The 19,005-nt window shown below is 45.1% G+C and overlaps 1 protein-coding gene across 1 annotated transcript in view; it reads right to left on the bottom strand.

The window, feature by feature from the left end:
- Window positions 1-3,656: 3,656 nt before the first annotated feature.
- LOC311240311 (proteasome activator complex subunit 3-like) overlaps window positions 3,657-19,005 on the bottom strand; it is a 30,948-nt gene continuing 15,599 nt past the window's right edge. The window contains exons 7-10 of the mRNA XM_084328884.1: window positions 15,038-15,106; window positions 11,187-11,309; window positions 9,457-9,543; window positions 3,657-7,131 (exon numbers count right to left, since the gene is read on the bottom strand). Coding sequence (XP_084185010.1) covers window positions 7,051-7,131; window positions 9,457-9,543; window positions 11,187-11,309; window positions 15,038-15,106 — 360 coding nt within the window. The 3' untranslated portion in view covers window positions 3,657-7,050. The remainder of the gene's footprint in view (window positions 7,132-9,456; window positions 9,544-11,186; window positions 11,310-15,037; window positions 15,107-19,005) is intronic.

Genomic DNA, 19,005 nt, shown 5'->3' with positions numbered 1-19,005 from the left:
AGCTGTGAGCTGGATTCGAACAGGCGAATCCAGCTCACAGCTCCGGGGTTGGTGACGAACGCAATCTCTGCTACGCCACCTAACCGCAGTAAATTTGTTTTAATCTATTGACAGCACTAGTAAAAAGACATAAATATGGGCAATGAAATCTGAATATAATGTATGGTGTATGTGTGTGATACTGCATGTTAACTGTAGTTTGACTGTACATGTATACAGATGTATTGTGTGTATGAACAGATGTATTGTGTGTATATAATTATAAACAGATGTATTGTGTGTATATGGACAGATGTATTGTGTGTGTATTTATGTATTGTGTATATGAGCAGATGTATTGTGTATGAACTAGTGCTGTCCCCGTCTAAGGATTTGGATAGTCGACTATGATTCGCCAAAATGTGCAGTTAAAAAATATATATATATATTTAAGTATAATTTTTTTTTATCATTCCATTTGGGCTGTGGGGGGTGCTTAATGTCTGAAGGAGTCGACTGAAGGCTTCTTGTCCTCTGCGAAAGCATGCAATTGATCCAGTGATGGATACATCTTGATATTTGTCTAGTCTAGTGTGTTCATTAGATGGGTTAGCCACGCTTCTAGGCCTCTTTTCTTTTGGAAAGAATGATACAAAATAATAATAATATTTCTTTATACATTTTATTTTTATTGTATTCGACTAAGAGGTTGGCAGTCGACTACGGCTCCTTTCGACAGATTAGTCGACTAATAGGGGTCAGCCCTAGTATGAACAGATGTATTGTGTGTATGAACAGATGTATTGTGTGTATGAACAGATGTATTGTGTGTATGAACAGATGTATTGTGTGTATGAACAGATGTATTGTGTGTATGAACAGATGTATTGTGTGTATGAACAGATGTATTGTGTGTATGGACAGATGTATTGTGTGTAGTGTATATGGACAGATGTATTGTGTATATGAACAGATGTATTGTGTGTATATGAACATATGTATTGTGTGTATGAACAGATGTATTGTGTGTATGGACAGATGTATTGTGTATATGGACAGATGTATTGTGTATGAATAGATGTATTGTGTGTATGAACAGATGTATTGTGTGTATGAACAGATGTATTGTGTGTATGAACAGATGTATTGTGTGTATGAACAGATGTATTGTGTGTATGAACAGATGTATTGTGTGTATGGACAGATGTATTGTGTGTACTGTATATGGACAGATGTATTGTGTATGAATAGATGTATTGTGTGTATGAATAGATGTATTGTGTGTATGAATAGATGTATTGTGTATATGAACAGATGTATTGTGTGTATGAATAGATGTATTGTGTGTATGAATAGATGTATTGTGTGTATGTGAATAGATGTATTGTGTGTATGAACAGATGTATTGTGTGTATGAATAGATGTATTGTGTATATGAACAGATGTATTGTGTGTGTATGAATAGATGTATTGTGTGTGTATGAATAGATGTATTGTGTATATGAACAGATGTATTGTGTGTGTATGAACAGATGTATTGTGTGTGTATGGACAGATGTATTGTGTGTATGGACAGATGTATTGTGTGTATGAACAGATGTATTGTGTGTATGAACAGATGTATTGTGTGTATGAACAGATGTATTGTGTGTATATGAACATATGTATTGTGTGTATGTGAACAGATGTATTGTGTGTACTGTATATGGACAGATGTATTGTGTATGAATAGATGTATTGTGTGTATGAATAGATGTATTGTGTATATGAACAGATGTATTGTGTGTATGTGAACAGATGTATTGTGTGTATGTGAACAGATGTATTGTGTGTATGAATAGATGTATTGTGTATATGAATAGATGTATTGTGTATATGAACAGATGTATTGTGTGTATGAATAGATGTATTGTGTATATGAACAGATGTATTGTGTGTATGAATAGATGTATTGTGTGTATGAACAGATGTATTGTGTGTATATGAACAGATGTATTGTGTGTATGAACAGATGTATTGTGTGTGTATGAACAGATGTATTGTGTGTATATGAACAGATGTATTGTGTGTGTATGAATAGATGTATTGTGTATATGAACAGATGTATTGTGTGTGTATGAACAGGCTGTGTGCTGCTATGTCATCCGTGTCTCAATGAACAATGACAAATTGTTCCTGAGGGAGACAATAAAGGCTTATCTAATAGGAAGGAACATTTTACCGGCCTTTGATCCATTATCTAACTACACAAAGTCCTCATCATTAAAGATTATTCGACAGATACCGACAGAATGTTTGTATGAGCTTGCAATAATTTTCTCTTTATAAAAATATATATACACACACACACATATATATATATAACTGAAGCTCTGGACCTTATCATACTCGCTCTGGTGATTGTTTTACACATAAGGTCGCCAGTTTTCACTAAATTAGGAAGATCTGCTTTCAGCCTGTGCCCAACACATAGAATGTTTTGCAAAACACCTTAAAACTCAATACTTAACACTTTGGTTGCCTAAGGTTAAATTAATGATATACCATAGGTTGCCGGCTCTATTTGTCTATGGAGAAAGTCCCCTTCTTTGCAGGGCTATAACTTTTTAAATTCTATTGCTACATTGCCATTATTAGGGCCCATTCAAAGTCCTATATGTATTGTTCATTGTGTAGCAACGTTAAACTTTTTCATTCACATATTCATAGTAAAGTATGGTCTAATGTATAAGTATGTTTTCATCTCTTTCTGCAGCTTTCTCCAGAACGTGATATATAGCCCCAAATGCATTATATTGATGATGCAATACAGTTTGATGGCAATCAGCGCGATATAAAATATTTCAACTAGACGTACTTCTAGAAGTTACTACACGTCATCTGATGTTGACCGGATGGGCGAGGGGGCGTTTATAATTCCGTGGGCAGCGTTATACCAATCATCTAATGTGGGTCAAATGTTGATAATATCAGTTATTATCGAAGACGGTAACGTTACACGCTGAAACTCACCCCAGTCTCCGCGCGCCGTTGGGCGATCATCGTCGAGTAGAAATTTTATCATTATGGGATATATTATTACCCGGTCCATCTCCAGCTTGTATAATGGTATATACGTCCAAATCATGTTGTTTATCGAGTTATTGGCAATCGATCGCTATGTAGAGTGACGAGCTAGAGTCACGGGACATGTACCGAGTGGCCGGAAGCAATACGGACGTCTAGCAAAACCTCTAGTGCGCTTCCTGTTAAGCGCTTGCGCCGATCGGCCACCAGATGGCGCTCCTGAACCGCCAGAGAGCTCAGTGGGTCCTGCTGGTGGATCTCAGGCCAGCGGAGGGGACATATGAATCCGATCGCAGATTTTTGAAATAATGATATAAAGACGACGTACAGCGTCCCCCGGCAACTTTAGCATGGCCAGCAAAGACGTCTAAAGACGGCTCCCGGCACCCAAAGTGTTAATATCCATTGGTCAGTTTAAAGCTATAATTCCCAACTATTTCACCTCAGTCTGTAATTGTTTTAATTAATTTAAAATAGTTTAATAGTTGGTAATAAAGGTTAAAAAAAAATATATATATATATATATATAAACCAAAACATAAACTATTTGTAACAGAGGGCTGCCTGTCACTTACAGAATGTAATTAAAAACAATCACAACGTTCTTTCAAAATAATAATTTTATTAAGTAAAATAATTATCCTTAAAACAACAACAACAACAACAAAAAAGAGACTGTTGTTTATATCGTCAACACTACAGGAAAATAACCTCTTCCCTTTTAAAGAATCACTAATTTAGTATAAAACAAAATAATTATTATTGAAAAATGCTGACGTGAGTGACCAAATAGTGTGAAGCCTATGGTTCCCATTAGCTTTAACATTAGCGGTGGCTAAACGGCGTCGGTAAGACAACCACCAAAGAACCAAACCAAGCTATCTGGTTGCCTTCTGATTAAGACTCACCTCGAAGCCAACAGCTGAATATGACACGAACACAAGCCCCCCCCCAGTGGGATTCACATGGCCAGTCTTTCCAAGAGCACTTTCATGTTCATCATAGGTTCCGTTTTCTCTGTATAAACGAGCACAGACAAAACACCAACACGGTCGCCAACACTATACTGCCCTGCAGAAGCTAACCGCAGTAACTATACTGCCCTGCAGAAGCTAACCGCAGTAACTATACTGCCCTGCAGAAGCTAACCGCAGTAACTATACTGCCCTGCAGAAGCTAACCGCAGTAACTATACTGCCCTGCAGAAGCTAACCACAGTAATGGAATCAAGTTACAAGTGGAATTGAATTTGAATTCAATATCAGTCTTATCTTGTGACAGTTTCAGAGTTCAATCTCGCTCTGTTTTAGGAGAACAGGGGTATAGAGGGTAAGAATTGTAGTAACTACAAAATTACTGGATAGTCAAAGAACTTTAAAACCTCTTAACGTGCAACGGCCCGGCCCCTTTTGAGGGCGATTTGCCCGCCGGCGCCCGAAGCCACTTTGGCGACCTCTAGCGGCTCGGGTGTGCATATTTTAAAATACAATATATAGACAAAATTATTAAAGCTCCATTTGTTGCCTGTCAATTGCCGTTTCAGGCGACAGAATCCGTTCAGAGGTTCTTGAGTTACATGCCGATATGTGAGGCGTGCGCCAAAGTCTTTAACAGACCTTAAATTTTTTCGAATACCACTCCAAACGCTCTAACTCCGTCAATCATTTGGAAAATCTCGAAAACGATTGGACAGGGTTGTAACCAATGAGTGTGGCTTTCTAATGATATCAGGGATCTAGGTGAGTAATCACGAGCGAAAACAGGAAGTAAAGAATGCGCCGAATGCATTAGTGTCTGAGAAAATGGAAATTTTATTTGATTTTGATTTTTTAAACGTGAGTAACAAGTTTTTCTACAACTCACGTTCAGACCTATGTTGCTCTATTTAGCACTAAAAGTGAATTTTCTTTATTGTATCAGAATGTTATCTTTCAAAAGAGACCAGGCTCATGCATGTGCTATAAGTATAAAGTAAAAAAAAAAAAAAAAAAAAAAGTATGCAGTCCTCACGTTCAAAGAAATTGCCACTTTTGGCGCGGCCTGTTAAGAACCCTTTCACTGCCACAGGACAGCCGGTGCCATTTCTCTCAGTTACCCTGTTTGCGTAGTTACCGTAGTTACCGCGGCTATCGCTTCTGCAGGGCAGTGCAGTCGGTCAGGGAGCCAGGGGTAGGGACTTTAGCTTTCTCTAAAGGGACATTCATTGCTCACTTAAAACACATTTAAGGCGATTTTTTTTTTGCAATTTCTGAGCTTCCAAGCCGCATCAGTGGAATTATGTTGCTAGAGGGAACAGCTCGGGCCGCAGGTGACTTCCTACTGCAGGAAGGTGACCCACCATGTGTTGCTAGAGGGAACAGCTCGGGCCGCAGGTGACTTCCTACTGCAGGAAGGTGACCCACCATGTTCGCTACACATCAACAACCGACAGGAAATCAAATACGACCCGTTTCAGAATGTCGGTCGAGTCGAAACGGTCTATAAAAAGGGCGATTAGAACCAAATCCTGTGGCCGTAACATACGTAATAGAGGGACAGTCTCTCACGTTACCGTAATACGGAGGACACTCTGTACAGGGAGTGCAGATACCGACCCACTCCTGTTCCCACGATCTAATTTGATAGCGGGACATTCTTTTTAACCGATAATCCCAATTTCAGGGGCATTTAAGGGACTTTTGTGGGGTATTTTACCCCCGAACCCGTTTCCTACCTTGCCATGTACTCTCTCTCACACTCACTCACACACACACACACACACACACACACAGACAAACACAGTTGTACTGCATGTCCTTTCATATAATAAAAGACCTTAAAACGAAGTTTTAACACGAATAAGATGACTAATTAGAAGGAGTCCAGAAACGACAACATTTCTCTAGACAAACACAAAAGTCTGACAAAGTAACTGTTTCCCCATCAGCTTCCCACGCAGCCGCCTGGGAGCCGTGCTGGTCCCGTGGTCAGGAGCCGTGCTGGTCCCGTGGTCAGGAGCCGTGCTGGTCCCGTGGTCAGGAGCCGTGCTGGTCCCGTGGTCAGGAGCCGTGCTGGTCCCGTGGTCAGCTCAAGCCTGCTTGGTGAGGTGGACAGACACGGAGGCGCGTTGTTCTTTCGAGCGCACGCTCCAATTCTCTCGTACGAGGCGTTTTCCAGAGCAACACTGACCTGCCCCTCATGGGTGACGACGTGACAAAAATGATCCGAATGCGATTAAAGTACGATCTGATAATATTCCTAAACGGGGGCTTCCAGGGGGGCGGGAAGGTTCCCTGGCTTTACATGAGTACGATGACTGTTGGACTCCTCACCTCCTCCGGCGACTCTTTACAGAGAGATACAACGGGACGGGAGGTTGGAGACGAGGCTGGAGAGACAGGAGGATGGAGAGACAGGAGGATGGAGAGACAGGAGGATGGAGAGACAGGAGGATGGAGACGAGGCTGGAGAGACAGGAGGATGGAGAGACAGGAGGATGGAGAGACAGGAGGATGGAGAGACAGGAGGATGGAGAGACAGGAGGATGGAGAGACAGGAGGATGGAGAGACAGGAGGATGGAGAGACAGGAGGATGGAGACGAGGCTGGAGAGACAGGAGGATGGAGAGACAGGAGGATGGAGAGACAGGAGGATGGAGAGACAGGAGGATGGAGAGACAGGAGGATGGAGAGACAGGAGGTTGAAGAGACAGGAGGATGGAGAGACAGGAGGATGGAGAGACAGGAGGATGGAGAGACAGGAGGATGGAGAGACAGGAGGCTGGAGAGACAGGAGGATGGAGAGACAGGAGGATGGAGAGACAGGAAGTTGGAGACAGGAAGTTGGAGGTTGGGGTGAAACCGCTCTAGTGTAACGCACAGGACACACAGAGAGAGGAGGGGCTTATGGGAGCAGGAGAGAGAGAGAGGGAGGTGGTCTGAGGGATGGTAGATATTTGGTGTTGGGGTTATGAGTTGTGTGGGGGTGATCAATAAAGCGGGGGGGGGGGGGGGGGGGGGGGGGTGATCAATAAAGCGCCTCAGAGTTGCAGCTCCTGGGTTTCTTGATCTTCTCGATGTTCTTTAGGATCATGTCGTGGAGGGTCACCTGAGGAGAGAACACACGCGTGTTCATTTATTAACTCAAAGGCTGTCCAGTAGGGTGATACGCTCAATAGCCTTGGGGTTGATAGACAATAACACAGTGTGGCTGTAAAATGTGTTGCGACATGCGTTAACACATTGAGTGCCACGCCCCTTTGACCATATATGGGCTAGAGTGCCAGCACTGAAGTCAATGGGAGGTCGGGGAATGTGTATAACTATATGTGTACTTATGCACGCTAGAGAAGCGGGCTGAAAAATATTGATCGCGTTTATTGATCCAACGTTATAGTCCAAAACACATCATCGAAAGCTGCTCCCAGCCTCCCCAGTGAATGTGGTAACAGATACTGCTTGCCAGAGAATGGAAAACCCCGGACCGGACTTTTTTTCTGAAGCACATGCCCACCCATCCAATCCAATGATGTGCAATACCATCCGGGAGACGATAGGCGGCGGTATTTGCCCTTTTCGAGCTCAGACCCATTCCCAATGATAACGTCAGGCTGGATGGATGAAAAATGAATGGATATTGCTAATAAAAGCCAAAAACGAGAAAAAGACGAGAAAACTCGTCATTGGCACTCAACGCATGGCGAGTACACATGACTAATCTCGTCGTCGGCACTCAATGTGTTAAATGATAAAGAAAAATAAACATTCACAGAACTTTTAGAAAGGTGGGGAATATAAAAATGTATGTTGTGGTTTACATGTTGCATGTATCCCCCCTACTTCCCCCACATGGAATGCACCCGTCTAATGCACCTGCTGTCTAATGCACCTGCCTAATGCACCTGTCTAATGCACCTGCTGTCTAATGCACCTGCCTAATGCACCCGTCTAATGCACCTGTCTAATGCACCTGTCTAATGCACCCGTCTAATGCACCTGCTGTCTAATGCACCCGTCTAATGCACCTGTCTAATGCACCTGCTGTCTAATGCACCTGCCTAATGCACCTGTCTAATGCACCTGTCTAATGCACCTGTCTAATGCACCTGTCTAATGCACCTGTCTAATGCACCTGTCTAATGCACCTGCTGTCTAATGCACCTGTCTAATGCACCCGTCTAATGCACCTGTCTAATGCACCTGCTGTCTAATGCACCTGCTGTCTAATGCACCTGTCTAATGCACCTGTCTAATGCACCCAACTAATGCACCCGTCTAATGCACCCGTCTAATGCACCTGCTGTCTAATGCACCTGTCTAATGCACCTGCTGTCTAATGCACCCGTCTAATGCACCCGTCTAATGCACCCGCCTAATGCACCTGCCTAATGCACCTGCTGTCTAATGCACCTGCTGTCTAATGCACCTGTCTAATGCACCTGTCTGATGCACCTGCCTAATGCACCTGCTGTCTAATGCACCTGTCTAATGCACCTGCTGTCTAATGCACCTGCTGTCTAATGCACCCGTCTAATGCACCCGTCTAATGCACCCGTCTAATGCACCCGTCTAATGCACCCGTCTAATGCACCCGTCTAATGCACCCGTCTAATGCACCTGCTGTCTAATGCACCCGTCTAATGCACCTGTCTAATGCACCCGTCTAATGCACCTGTCTAATGCACCCGTCTAATGCACCCGCCTAATGCACCAGTCTAATGCACCTGTCTAATGCACCTGTCGAATGCACCTGCTGTCTAATGCACCTGTCTAATGCACCCGTCTAATGCACCTGTCTAATGCACCTGCTGTCTAATGCACCTGCTGTCTAATGCACCTGTCTAATGCACCTGTCTAATGCACCCAACTAATGCACCTGTCTAATGCACCCGTCTAATGCACCTGCTGTCTAATGCACCTGTCTAATGCACCTGCTGTCTAATGCACCCGTCTAATGCACCCACCTAATGCACCTGCCTAATGCACCTGCTGTCTAATGCACCTGCTGTCTAATGCACCTGTCTGATGCACCTGCCTAATGCACCTGCTGTCTAATGCACCTGTCTAATGCACCTGCTGTCTAATGCACCTGCTGTCTAATGCACCTGCTGTCTAATGCACCTGCTGTCTAATGCACCCGTCTAATGCACCCGTCTAATGCACCCGTCTAATGCACCCGTCTAATGCACCCGTCTAATGCACCCGTCTAATGCACCCGTCTAATGCACCCGTCTAATGCACCCGTCTAATGCACCCGCCTAATGCACCAGTCTAATGCACCTGTCTAATGCACCCGCCTAATGCACCCGCCTAATGCACCTGTCTAATGCACCTGTCTAATGCACCTGCATATAATAAAATATAATAACACATGATATTATGATTTTTGTCATAATCAAGCAGCCCTACTGTGTTGTGTCTCATAAACACTCACATATTGGTTCCTGAGCTCAGAGACGATGATCTTCAGACTGATGTACTCCTTCTCATCAATCTCTGATACTGTCCTTCTGTAGTCCTCCTGGAGAGAGGGGGGAGAGAGAGGAAGAGAGACAGAGAGAGAGAGAGAGAGAGATTTTTAATATGTTTTATTTAACCTTTATTTACCCAGGCAAGCAATTAAGAACACATTCTTATATACAAAAGCAGCCTGATCAAAAAGCAAAGGCCTTTTGAGGGAAGGGGGGGGGGGTGGGAGGCTGTAACTAAAACAAGGTTATATACATATACAAGTAAATAAAATACAAAATTACAGTAGCAATAGTATACAAGGACAACAATAAATAAGGGAGAAGGAAAGAGAGAGGGAAAAAGAAAGTAAGTAAGTAAAGTTTATTTATATAGCACTTTTCACAGACAGCTCACAAAGTGCTTTACATACAGCAGAAATTAAATTAAATTAAAATAAAAAGCAAGAAACCATTCAAGAGATAAGATAGAACAAAACACAATGCATCACAGAGAAACAAAACAAAAGATATTCTATACCTGAAGGAGAAGCTCAAACATTACCCAAAGGCCTGTTTAAACAGTAATGTTTTTAGCTGATTTTTAAAAATTTCAACAGACGATACAGCTCTTAGGCCACGAGGAAGGGCATTCCAGAGTCTAGGCGCTACAGACTGAAAGGCTCTGTCACCTTTGGTGATCAGCCTGGTGCGCGGAATGACCAACAGGTCCTGGTCAGCTGTCCTCAGGATCCTGCTGGGCACATATGGTTCCAGCAGGTCAGTTAAATATTCTGGTGCCTGGCCGTGCAGAGCTCTGAAAGTGAGCACCAGGACTTTGAAATTAATTCTAAAATGTATAGGAAGCCAGTGCAAGGAGGCCAGAACTGGAGTAATGTAAAAAAAAAAAAAAAAAAAAAATTAATATCGGCCCTATCTTGATATCGGACCGATACCGATGTGTAAAAAAACGGCCATATCGGCCGATATATCGTGCATCACTAGTTGTAGTCTGTGCCATTCTGGTGGTTAAGTCAGACAAACTTAGTGGTCAGACATTCCTAATAGTTCTGGTGTTCTGTGTGTGTGGCTCTGGTACACAGGCTGTCTGGTGTTCTGTGTGTGTGGCTCTGGTACACAGGCTGTCTGGTGTTCTGTGTGTGTGGCTCTGGTACACAGGCTGTCTGGTGTTCTGTGTGTGTGGCTCTGGTACACAGGCTGTCTGGTGTTCTGTGTGTGTGGCTCTGGTACACAGGCCGTTTCCCCGAAGCCTGTTTTTGGGATTCGAACTTCGTCAGGGTTTTTCGAACAAATGTTCGGACCTTCGTTTTTTATAAATTTTTTTTTAAATATATATATTACAAATATAATTTTTTTTTAATAAATATCCTCAAACTAAATCCTCAATTTGAATAAAGTGATTAAATGCGTCTTTTTTATTAAATCAACTTTCCTTAATAAATATAACTTTTTTTTTATACTATAATATTAGTGTAGCCTAATCTTTATCTGCAACTGTGAAGAAAAACCCCATTGGTTTAGTTTAAACACATACAATAAATATAAAAAAATATAAAATAAAATTATAAAAAATAAAAAAATTTGGATTTTGATTTAGAATTTGAATGTTAACGTAACGAACCAACGTTCGAACATTCGGGCTCAGCCTTAGTAAACAGACACACACACACAGACACACACACAGACACACACTCACCACATGAGGGTACTTGGTGATCTTGGAGACCAGCTTGGCTCTGGTGATGTAGTATCTGGAGATCTGGTCCAGGTACGAGGCCGCCTCCCCCTCCACGGTCCTCAGCTCTGCTACCGTCTCCTCCTACGCAGAGACCAGACATGTCAGCCAGAGGACCGACAGAGACGTCAGGGAGAGAGGACAGAGACAGAGACGAGAGACGTCAGAGAGAGGACAGAGACGAGACACGTCAGAGAGAGGACAGAGACGAGACACGTCAGAGAGAGGACAGAGACAGAGACACGTCAGAGAGAGGACAGAGACGAGACACGTCAGAGAGAGGACAGAGAGAGACACGTCAGAGAGAGGACAGAGACAGAGACACGTCAGAGAGAGGACAGAGACGAGACACGTCAGAGAGAGGACAGAGACGAGACACGTCAGAGAGAGGACAGAGACAGAGACACGTCAGAGAGAGGACAGAGACGAGACACGTCAGAGAGAGGACAGAGACGAGACACGTCAGAGAGAGGACAGAGACAGAGACACGTCAGAGAGAGGACAGAGACGAGACACGTCAGAGAGAGGACAGAGACGAGACACGTCAGAGAGAGGACAGAGACAGAGACACGTCAGAGAGAGGACAGAGACAGAGAGAGAGACACGTCAGAGAGAGGACAGAGAGAGAGAGACGTCAGAGAGAGGACAGAGACGAGACACGTCAGAGAGAGGACAGAGACAGAGACACGTCAGAGAGAGGACAGAGACGAGACACGTCAGAGAGAGGACAGAGACGAGACACGTCAGAGAGAGGACAGAGACAGAGACACGTCAGAGAGAGGACAGAGACAGAGAGAGAGACACGTCAGAGAGAGGACAGAGACGAGACACGTCAGAGAGAGGACAGAGACGAGACACGTCAGAGAGAGGACAGAGACGAGACACGTCAGAGAGAGGACAGAGACAGAGACACGTCAGAGAGAGGACAGAGACAGAGACACGTCAGAGAGAGGACAGAGACAGAGACACGTCAGAGAGAGGACAGAGACAGAGACACGTCAGAGAGAGGACAGAGACAGAGAGAGAGACGTCAGAGAGAGGACAGAGACAGAGACACGTCAGAGAGAGGACAGAGACACGTCAGCGAGAGGACAGAGACGAGACACGTCAGAGAGAGGACAGAGACAGAGAGAGAGACGTCAGAGAGAGGACAGAGACAGAGACACGTCAGAGAGAGGACAGAGACGAGACACGTCAGGGAGAGGACAGAGACAGAGACACGTCAGAGAGAGGACAGAGACAGAGACACGTCAGAGAGAGGACAGACGAGACACGTCAGAGAGAGGACAGAGACAGAGACACGTCAGAGAGAGGACAGACGAGACACGTCAGAGAGAGGACAGAGACAGAGACACGTCAGAGAGAGGACAGAGACAGAGACGAGACACGTCAGAGAGAGGACAGAGACAGAGACACGTCAGAGAGAGGACAGAGAGAGAGACACGTCAGAGAGAGGACAGAGACGAGACACGTCAGAGAGAGGACAGAGACGAGACACGTCAGAGAGAGGACAGAGACGAGACACGTCAGAGAGAGGACAGAGACAGAGAGAGAGACGTCAGAGAGAGGACAGAGACGAGACACGTCAGAGAGAGGACAGAGACAGAGACACGTCAGAGAGAGGACAGAGAGAGAGACACGTCAGAGAGAGGACAGAGAGAGAGACACGTCAGAGAGAGGACAGAGACGAGACACGTCAGAGAGAGGACAGAGACGAGACACGTCAGAGAGAGGACAGAGACGAGACACGTCAGAGAGAGGACAGAGACAGAGACACGTCAGAGAGAGGACAGAGACAGAGACACGTCAGAGAGAGGACAGAGACGAGACACGTCAGAGAGAGGACAGAGACGAGACACGTCAGAGAGAGGACAGAGACGAGACACGTCAGAGAGAGGACAGAGACAGAGACACGTCAGAGAGAGGACAGAGACGAGACACGTCAGAGAGAGGACAGAGACAGAGACACGTCAGAGAGAGGACAGAGACAGAGACACGTCAGAGAGAGGACAGAGACGAGACACGTCAGAGAGAGGACAGAGACGAGACACGTCAGAGAGAGGACAGAGACGAGACACGTCAGAGAGAGGACAGAGACGAGACACGTCAGAGAGAGGACAGAGACGAGACACGTCAGAGAGAGGACAGAGACGAGACACGTCAGGGAGAGGACAGAGACAGAGAGACGTCAGAGAGAGGACAGAGACAGAGACACGTCAGAGAGAGGACAGAGACAGAGAGACGTCAGAGAGAGGACAGAGACAGAGACACGTCAGAGAGAGGACAGAGACGAGACACGTCAGAGAGAGGACAGAGACAGAGAGACGTCAGAGAGAGGACAGAGACAGAGACACGTCAGAGAGAGGACAGAGACGAGACACGTCAGAGAGAGGACAGAGAGAGACACGTCAGAGAGAGGACAGAGACGAGACACGTCAGAGAGAGGACAGAGACAGAGAGACGTCAGAGAGAGGACAGAGACGAGACACGTCAGAGAGAGGACAGAGACAGAGAGAGACACGTCAGAGAGAGGACAGAGACGAGACACGTCAGAGAGAGGACAGAGACGAGACACGTCAGAGAGAGGACAGAGACAGAGAGAGAGACACGTCAGAGAGAGGACAGAGACAGAGACACGTCAGAGAGAGGACAGAGACGAGACACGTCAGAGAGAGGACAGAGACGAGACACGTCAGAGAGAGGACAGAGACGAGACACGTCAGAGAGAGGACAGAGACGAGACACGTCAGAGAGAGGACAGAGACGAGACACGTCAGAGAGAGGACAGAGACGAGACACGTCAGCGAGAGGACAGACAGAGACACGTCAGAGAGAGGACAGAGACGAGACACGTCAGAGAGAGGACAGAGACGAGACACGTCAGAGAGAGGACAGAGACAGACGCGTCAGGGAGAGGACAGAGACAGAGAGACGAGACACGTCAGGGAGAGGACAGACAGAGAGACGAGAACAGTGTTTCCCCCACCTTTTTACTGTATGAAGCACATTCTCAGGGGGCTCACACAGAACAGTGTTTCCCCTACCATTGCCTTGAAGGGGTGGCCCCCCCGCCCCCAACAGGACCCCCCGCCCCTCCTGAAAGCTCGCTTTAATCCCAGTAACGTTAGCGAGCAAGCTTCTTCTTTTTATACTTTTTTGGGATAAAACACAGACACTGTATATTAAGGTGTTTGACCAAAACAGGAACACTTGATTCAGCTCATCTTGCCAAGAAAAGAGTCCTGACTGAGGCAGTGCACAGTATCTGCCACCTGAGACTAAACACAACTGCAGCACTTTAACACAATAGACCCATCTCAAACCCTGCCCTCTTTTCTTGATCCTCCAATCACAGCTGTCGCTTACCTCGGACTTCCTCGGTAAGCGACAGCTGTGATTGGAGGATCAAGAAAAGGGGAAGGGTTTGAGATAGGTCTATTGAAACCGTTTTTCCAAGTTAAGCTTTGACCCAGTACAGCAGGAAGGTGAGCAAGCATCATGCATAGCTGGAACCACAGGCAAGCGACGCCCCCTAGTGGAAACACACTGCCATAACGTGCCCCACAATGTTCACTCATTACTCAAGGGGTTTTTCCAATCTTCCTTTGGTTTCACTCGCTCCAACCCAACCCATCCGTTGCTCGAGAGCAGGGAAGTCAAACTTCACTGAGAACACAGACCCCGAGACTAACGGCCAGGTCTGGAGGGCGTGGTTCGACACGGGTCCTACCTGCGTTGTATTTGTGTATCGACAGATCATACTAGTCTTTACATTTACATGTTAAAAAGGCCCTGGTGTGTGAAGCACTGACCTGTATGGACACACCGAAGTTATTACCATCCTCTATCCTGGGAATCAATAACTGCACCCACATCTTCACCTGAGAGAGAGAGACAGAGAGAGTTTGGGACAATTGCACAAAAATGATCTGAGATATAATACATTTTCCATGTCATGCTCAGATTGCGTTCCCTGGGTGGGAACAGGATGGGAAAGTAACCCAACCACGAGCATGAGCAAAAGCAAAATGACCACCGGGTGAATATTTAAGCATTACATCACGCGCAGGAGTGGTTTGTGAAAAATAAACCATGCCTAGGGGTGGTCGTTAGACCCCCCTAGGCATGGTTTATTTTTCACAAACCACGACTACACGTGGTGTAATGCTTTTATACAACTGCCACATTCATCCAACCTTATTGCTATACAATAAACACACATTAATCGAAGATTTATTGAAAAAACCATCCACCACAAAAAGTAGTTCCCACAACAACAAAAAAGTCGGAAGTGCATCCAACTGTTCTCAGTAAGACATCCAGCAACATCCAGCAATCTAACACATCCAACGGTCTCTCAACTAAGACACCCAACGAACTAACACATCAAACTGTCTTTCACCTAGACATCCAACAAACTAACACATCCAACTGTGTGTTATTGGAATGATTGATTGATTGATTGAACATTTTATTACCAGATGCAGAATGGGTACAATACAGTACGGCTCAATACACACAATTGTTAAGGGGATGCAGACCAGAGAAAGACTTTATGACATACCAGATTTACAAATACAGTAACACATCCAACTTTTCTTTAGTTTTTAACCTACTTTATATAGAACTTCATTCTTAGATGCTTCTATAGAAAGTAGGTAAAAAAAATAAGAAATTAAATGCAATTAATCAATTCATGCATTTTTTTTGTTCCACAATGACTCATGACCCATCAATTACATCATCCAACATTGTTTAACACTTTGGTCGCCATGCTTATATTCTTAATATACCATCCTCCGCCAGCTCTATTTGTCTATGGGGATGTTTACCTTCTTTGCAGGGCTATAACTTTTTAAATTGTATTGCTAAATTGACATTACTATGGCCCATTCAACGTCCTATATCTATTGTTCAGGGTGTAGCAACGTTATACTTTTTCATTCACATATTCATACTAAAATACGGTCTAAAGTATAAGTATGTTTTTATCATTTTTTGCAGCTTTCTCCAGAACGTGATTTATAGCCCCAAATGCATTATATTGATGATGAAATACAGTTTGATAGGAATCTGCGCGAGATAAAAAAATTCAAATGGACGTGCTTCTAGAAGTTACTACTGAGCATCTGATGTTGACCGGATGGGGGGGGGGTCGTTTATAATTCCGTGGCCAACGTTAGATGATTCATCTAGTGTGGGTGATATGATCATTAGAGCAGTTAGCATCGAACACGTTAAAAAATAACGCTGAATCTTACCGTAGCTTCCTCATAGCGTTGGGCGATGAGCGCGGAACAGAAATATTCCTATTATGGGATGTGGAAATATGCGATCCATTTCCAGGTTGTATAATAGTATATACGTCCAAATCATGTTGTTTATCGAGTTATTGGTAAAGGATTGCTATCCGTTGTGTCTAGCTCGAGTCCTGGGACTATTACAGAGTGATCGGACCGAATTGAAATGAGCACCAGCTTCCATTTCCTGTTTCCGCTCTGGGCGATCCGCCGATCGGCCACCAGATGGCGCTCTTGAACCGTTGGAGAGTTGAGAGGGGATCAACAGTAGATCTCAAGTCTCCGGGGGAGAAATATGATTTCGATCACAGATTTTTGAAATATTGATATCAAAGACGTGGTACGGCGTCTTTGGCAGAATGAGCATGGCGGGGAAAGACGTCCTACAGCGTTTTTGGCGATTAAAGTGTTAAGCAACTAAGACATTCGCCGTGACAGAATCGGTTTTTATTTAGTCGTTATGACGCTATCAACATATCCATTCAGTCCACCCTCACTTAAAACAGCGCAGCACCCAGCTGCTTCTATGTCTCTCAGTCTGACTCTCCTCCGCCGTTGCAGACAGGAGTGTGTGTGTGTGTGTGTATGTGTATGTGTGTGCATGTGTGTGCGTGCGTGTGCGTGTGTGTATGCGACCGAGTGAGTGTGCCAGACAGTGTGAGAGAGTGAGCTCTGCAGTCAGGGGCAAGGAAGGGGAAGAAACATTTTTTTTTAAGAAATTTGCAATTAATCAATCAATCCGCGCAATTTTTATTTTGTTCCACAATGACTCATGACCCATAAATTACACAATCCAACATTGTGTAAGAGACTAAGACATTCGCCGTGACAGAATCGGTTTTTATTTAGTCGTTATGACGCTATCAACATATCCATTTGTAAAGATTATTGTCCGCCATCTTGTTTTTTTTTTTTAAACTCGCACGCGGAGTGATAGTGATTCGGTTGTGGGCAGGTTCTGGGACCAAGAGTGTGGAATTATGACAGATACATACGTGTAAATTGACTGTTTCAGCCAATCAGAACCGAGAAATTTGCATGCCGTTGTATAAGGTCAATTAGAGAGGCATCTAATATCTTTCTCTGCGTCTTTGCTTTGATTTATTTCAGTTCACGGTAAATTCTCTTTTTTATCCATACTCTCCATCTCTTGACATCCCCACCTCTGCTGTGCGGTGCTCTGGGCCGCCCCTGAACAGGGAACCCACCTCTGCTGTGCGGTGCTCTGGGCCGCCCCTGAACAGGGAACCCACCTCTGCTGTGCGGTGCTCTGGGCCGCCCCTGAACAGGGAACCCACCTCTGCTGTGCGGTGCTCTGGGCCGCCCCTGAACAGGGAACCCACCTCTGCTGTGCGGTGCTCTGGGCCGCCCCTGAACAGGGAACCCACCTCTGCTGTGCGGGGCTCTGGGCCGCACCTGAACAGGGAACCCACCTCTGCTGTGCGGGGCTCTGGGCCGCCCCTGAACAGGGAACCCACCTCTGCTGTGCGGGGCTCTGGGCCGCACCTGAACAGGGAACCCACCTCTGCTGTGCGGGGCTCTGGGCCGCCCCTGAACAGGGAACCCACCTCTGCTGTGCGGGGCTCTGGGCCGCACCTGAACAGGGAACCTACTGTATGTACAGCGTGCCCACAGAGGACTCAAGGACTTTTAAAGTACTTTTCCAAGCACTATTTTTCCTTTTCAAGGATGTCACTCGAAGGATACAATTCACTTTTAAATGCAGTTTTTTTTAAGCATCTTCTTGGCCTGCTGGCCAGCTAGAGCATCACACGCAAAGAAGAAATGAGGAAAAGCAGTTGGAGCGCGCGAGACAGCGACTCGTCAGATTGAATTAAAACAGAACAAACAAAAAAAGATTTCTTGATTCAGAACCATATCATCATGGATGAACAACACATTCAATGCGAATGGTGTTTTCATGGAATTCCAGGCCTCGACTTTTTTTGGTAAAAAAAACTAGCACTTTAAGCATTTCAAGGACCTTGTGCCAATCCTGTTTGTAGCTCCTCTGGGACGTCTGAACAGGGAACCGGTTTACGCTGAACCAATCGGTAAGAAAGACTGCTGCACTTTTTATTTACTCACTTGGGACTGCCGAAGTGCCTTTGAGCAAGGCACTGAACCCTCAACTGCTCCAGGTGACGCTCCGCTGTGACCTCTCTAAAGCAGTGTGTGTATACGGGGGCTATGCATATGTTTACATTTACATTTACATTTAGTCATTTAGCTGACGCTTTTATCCAAAGCGACTTACAAGTTCTGTACGACAAGCCATCAGGAAGGGCACAACTCTATCAGCTGAGCAACAATGTTCATCAAAGTGTTGAGTGCTACAGTGTAGGTTAGTTTATTAGGACAAGTGCATGACAGTACGGTTAGTTAGGGTTAGATCTTTTTTTTTTTTTTTTTTTTTTTTTTAATTCAGATAATGGTTGAAGAAGTGCGTCTTTAGTCGACGGCGAAAGATTGGACGTGAT

The sequence above is a fragment of the Notolepis coatsorum genome (assembly GCF_963971535.1).
Source record: "Notolepis coatsorum genome assembly, chromosome: 14".
NCBI lineage: Eukaryota > Metazoa > Chordata > Actinopteri > Aulopiformes > Paralepididae > Notolepis > Notolepis coatsorum.
Note: the sequence above shows the minus strand (reverse complement) of the source record. Positions and strands in the feature narration are given on the sequence as shown.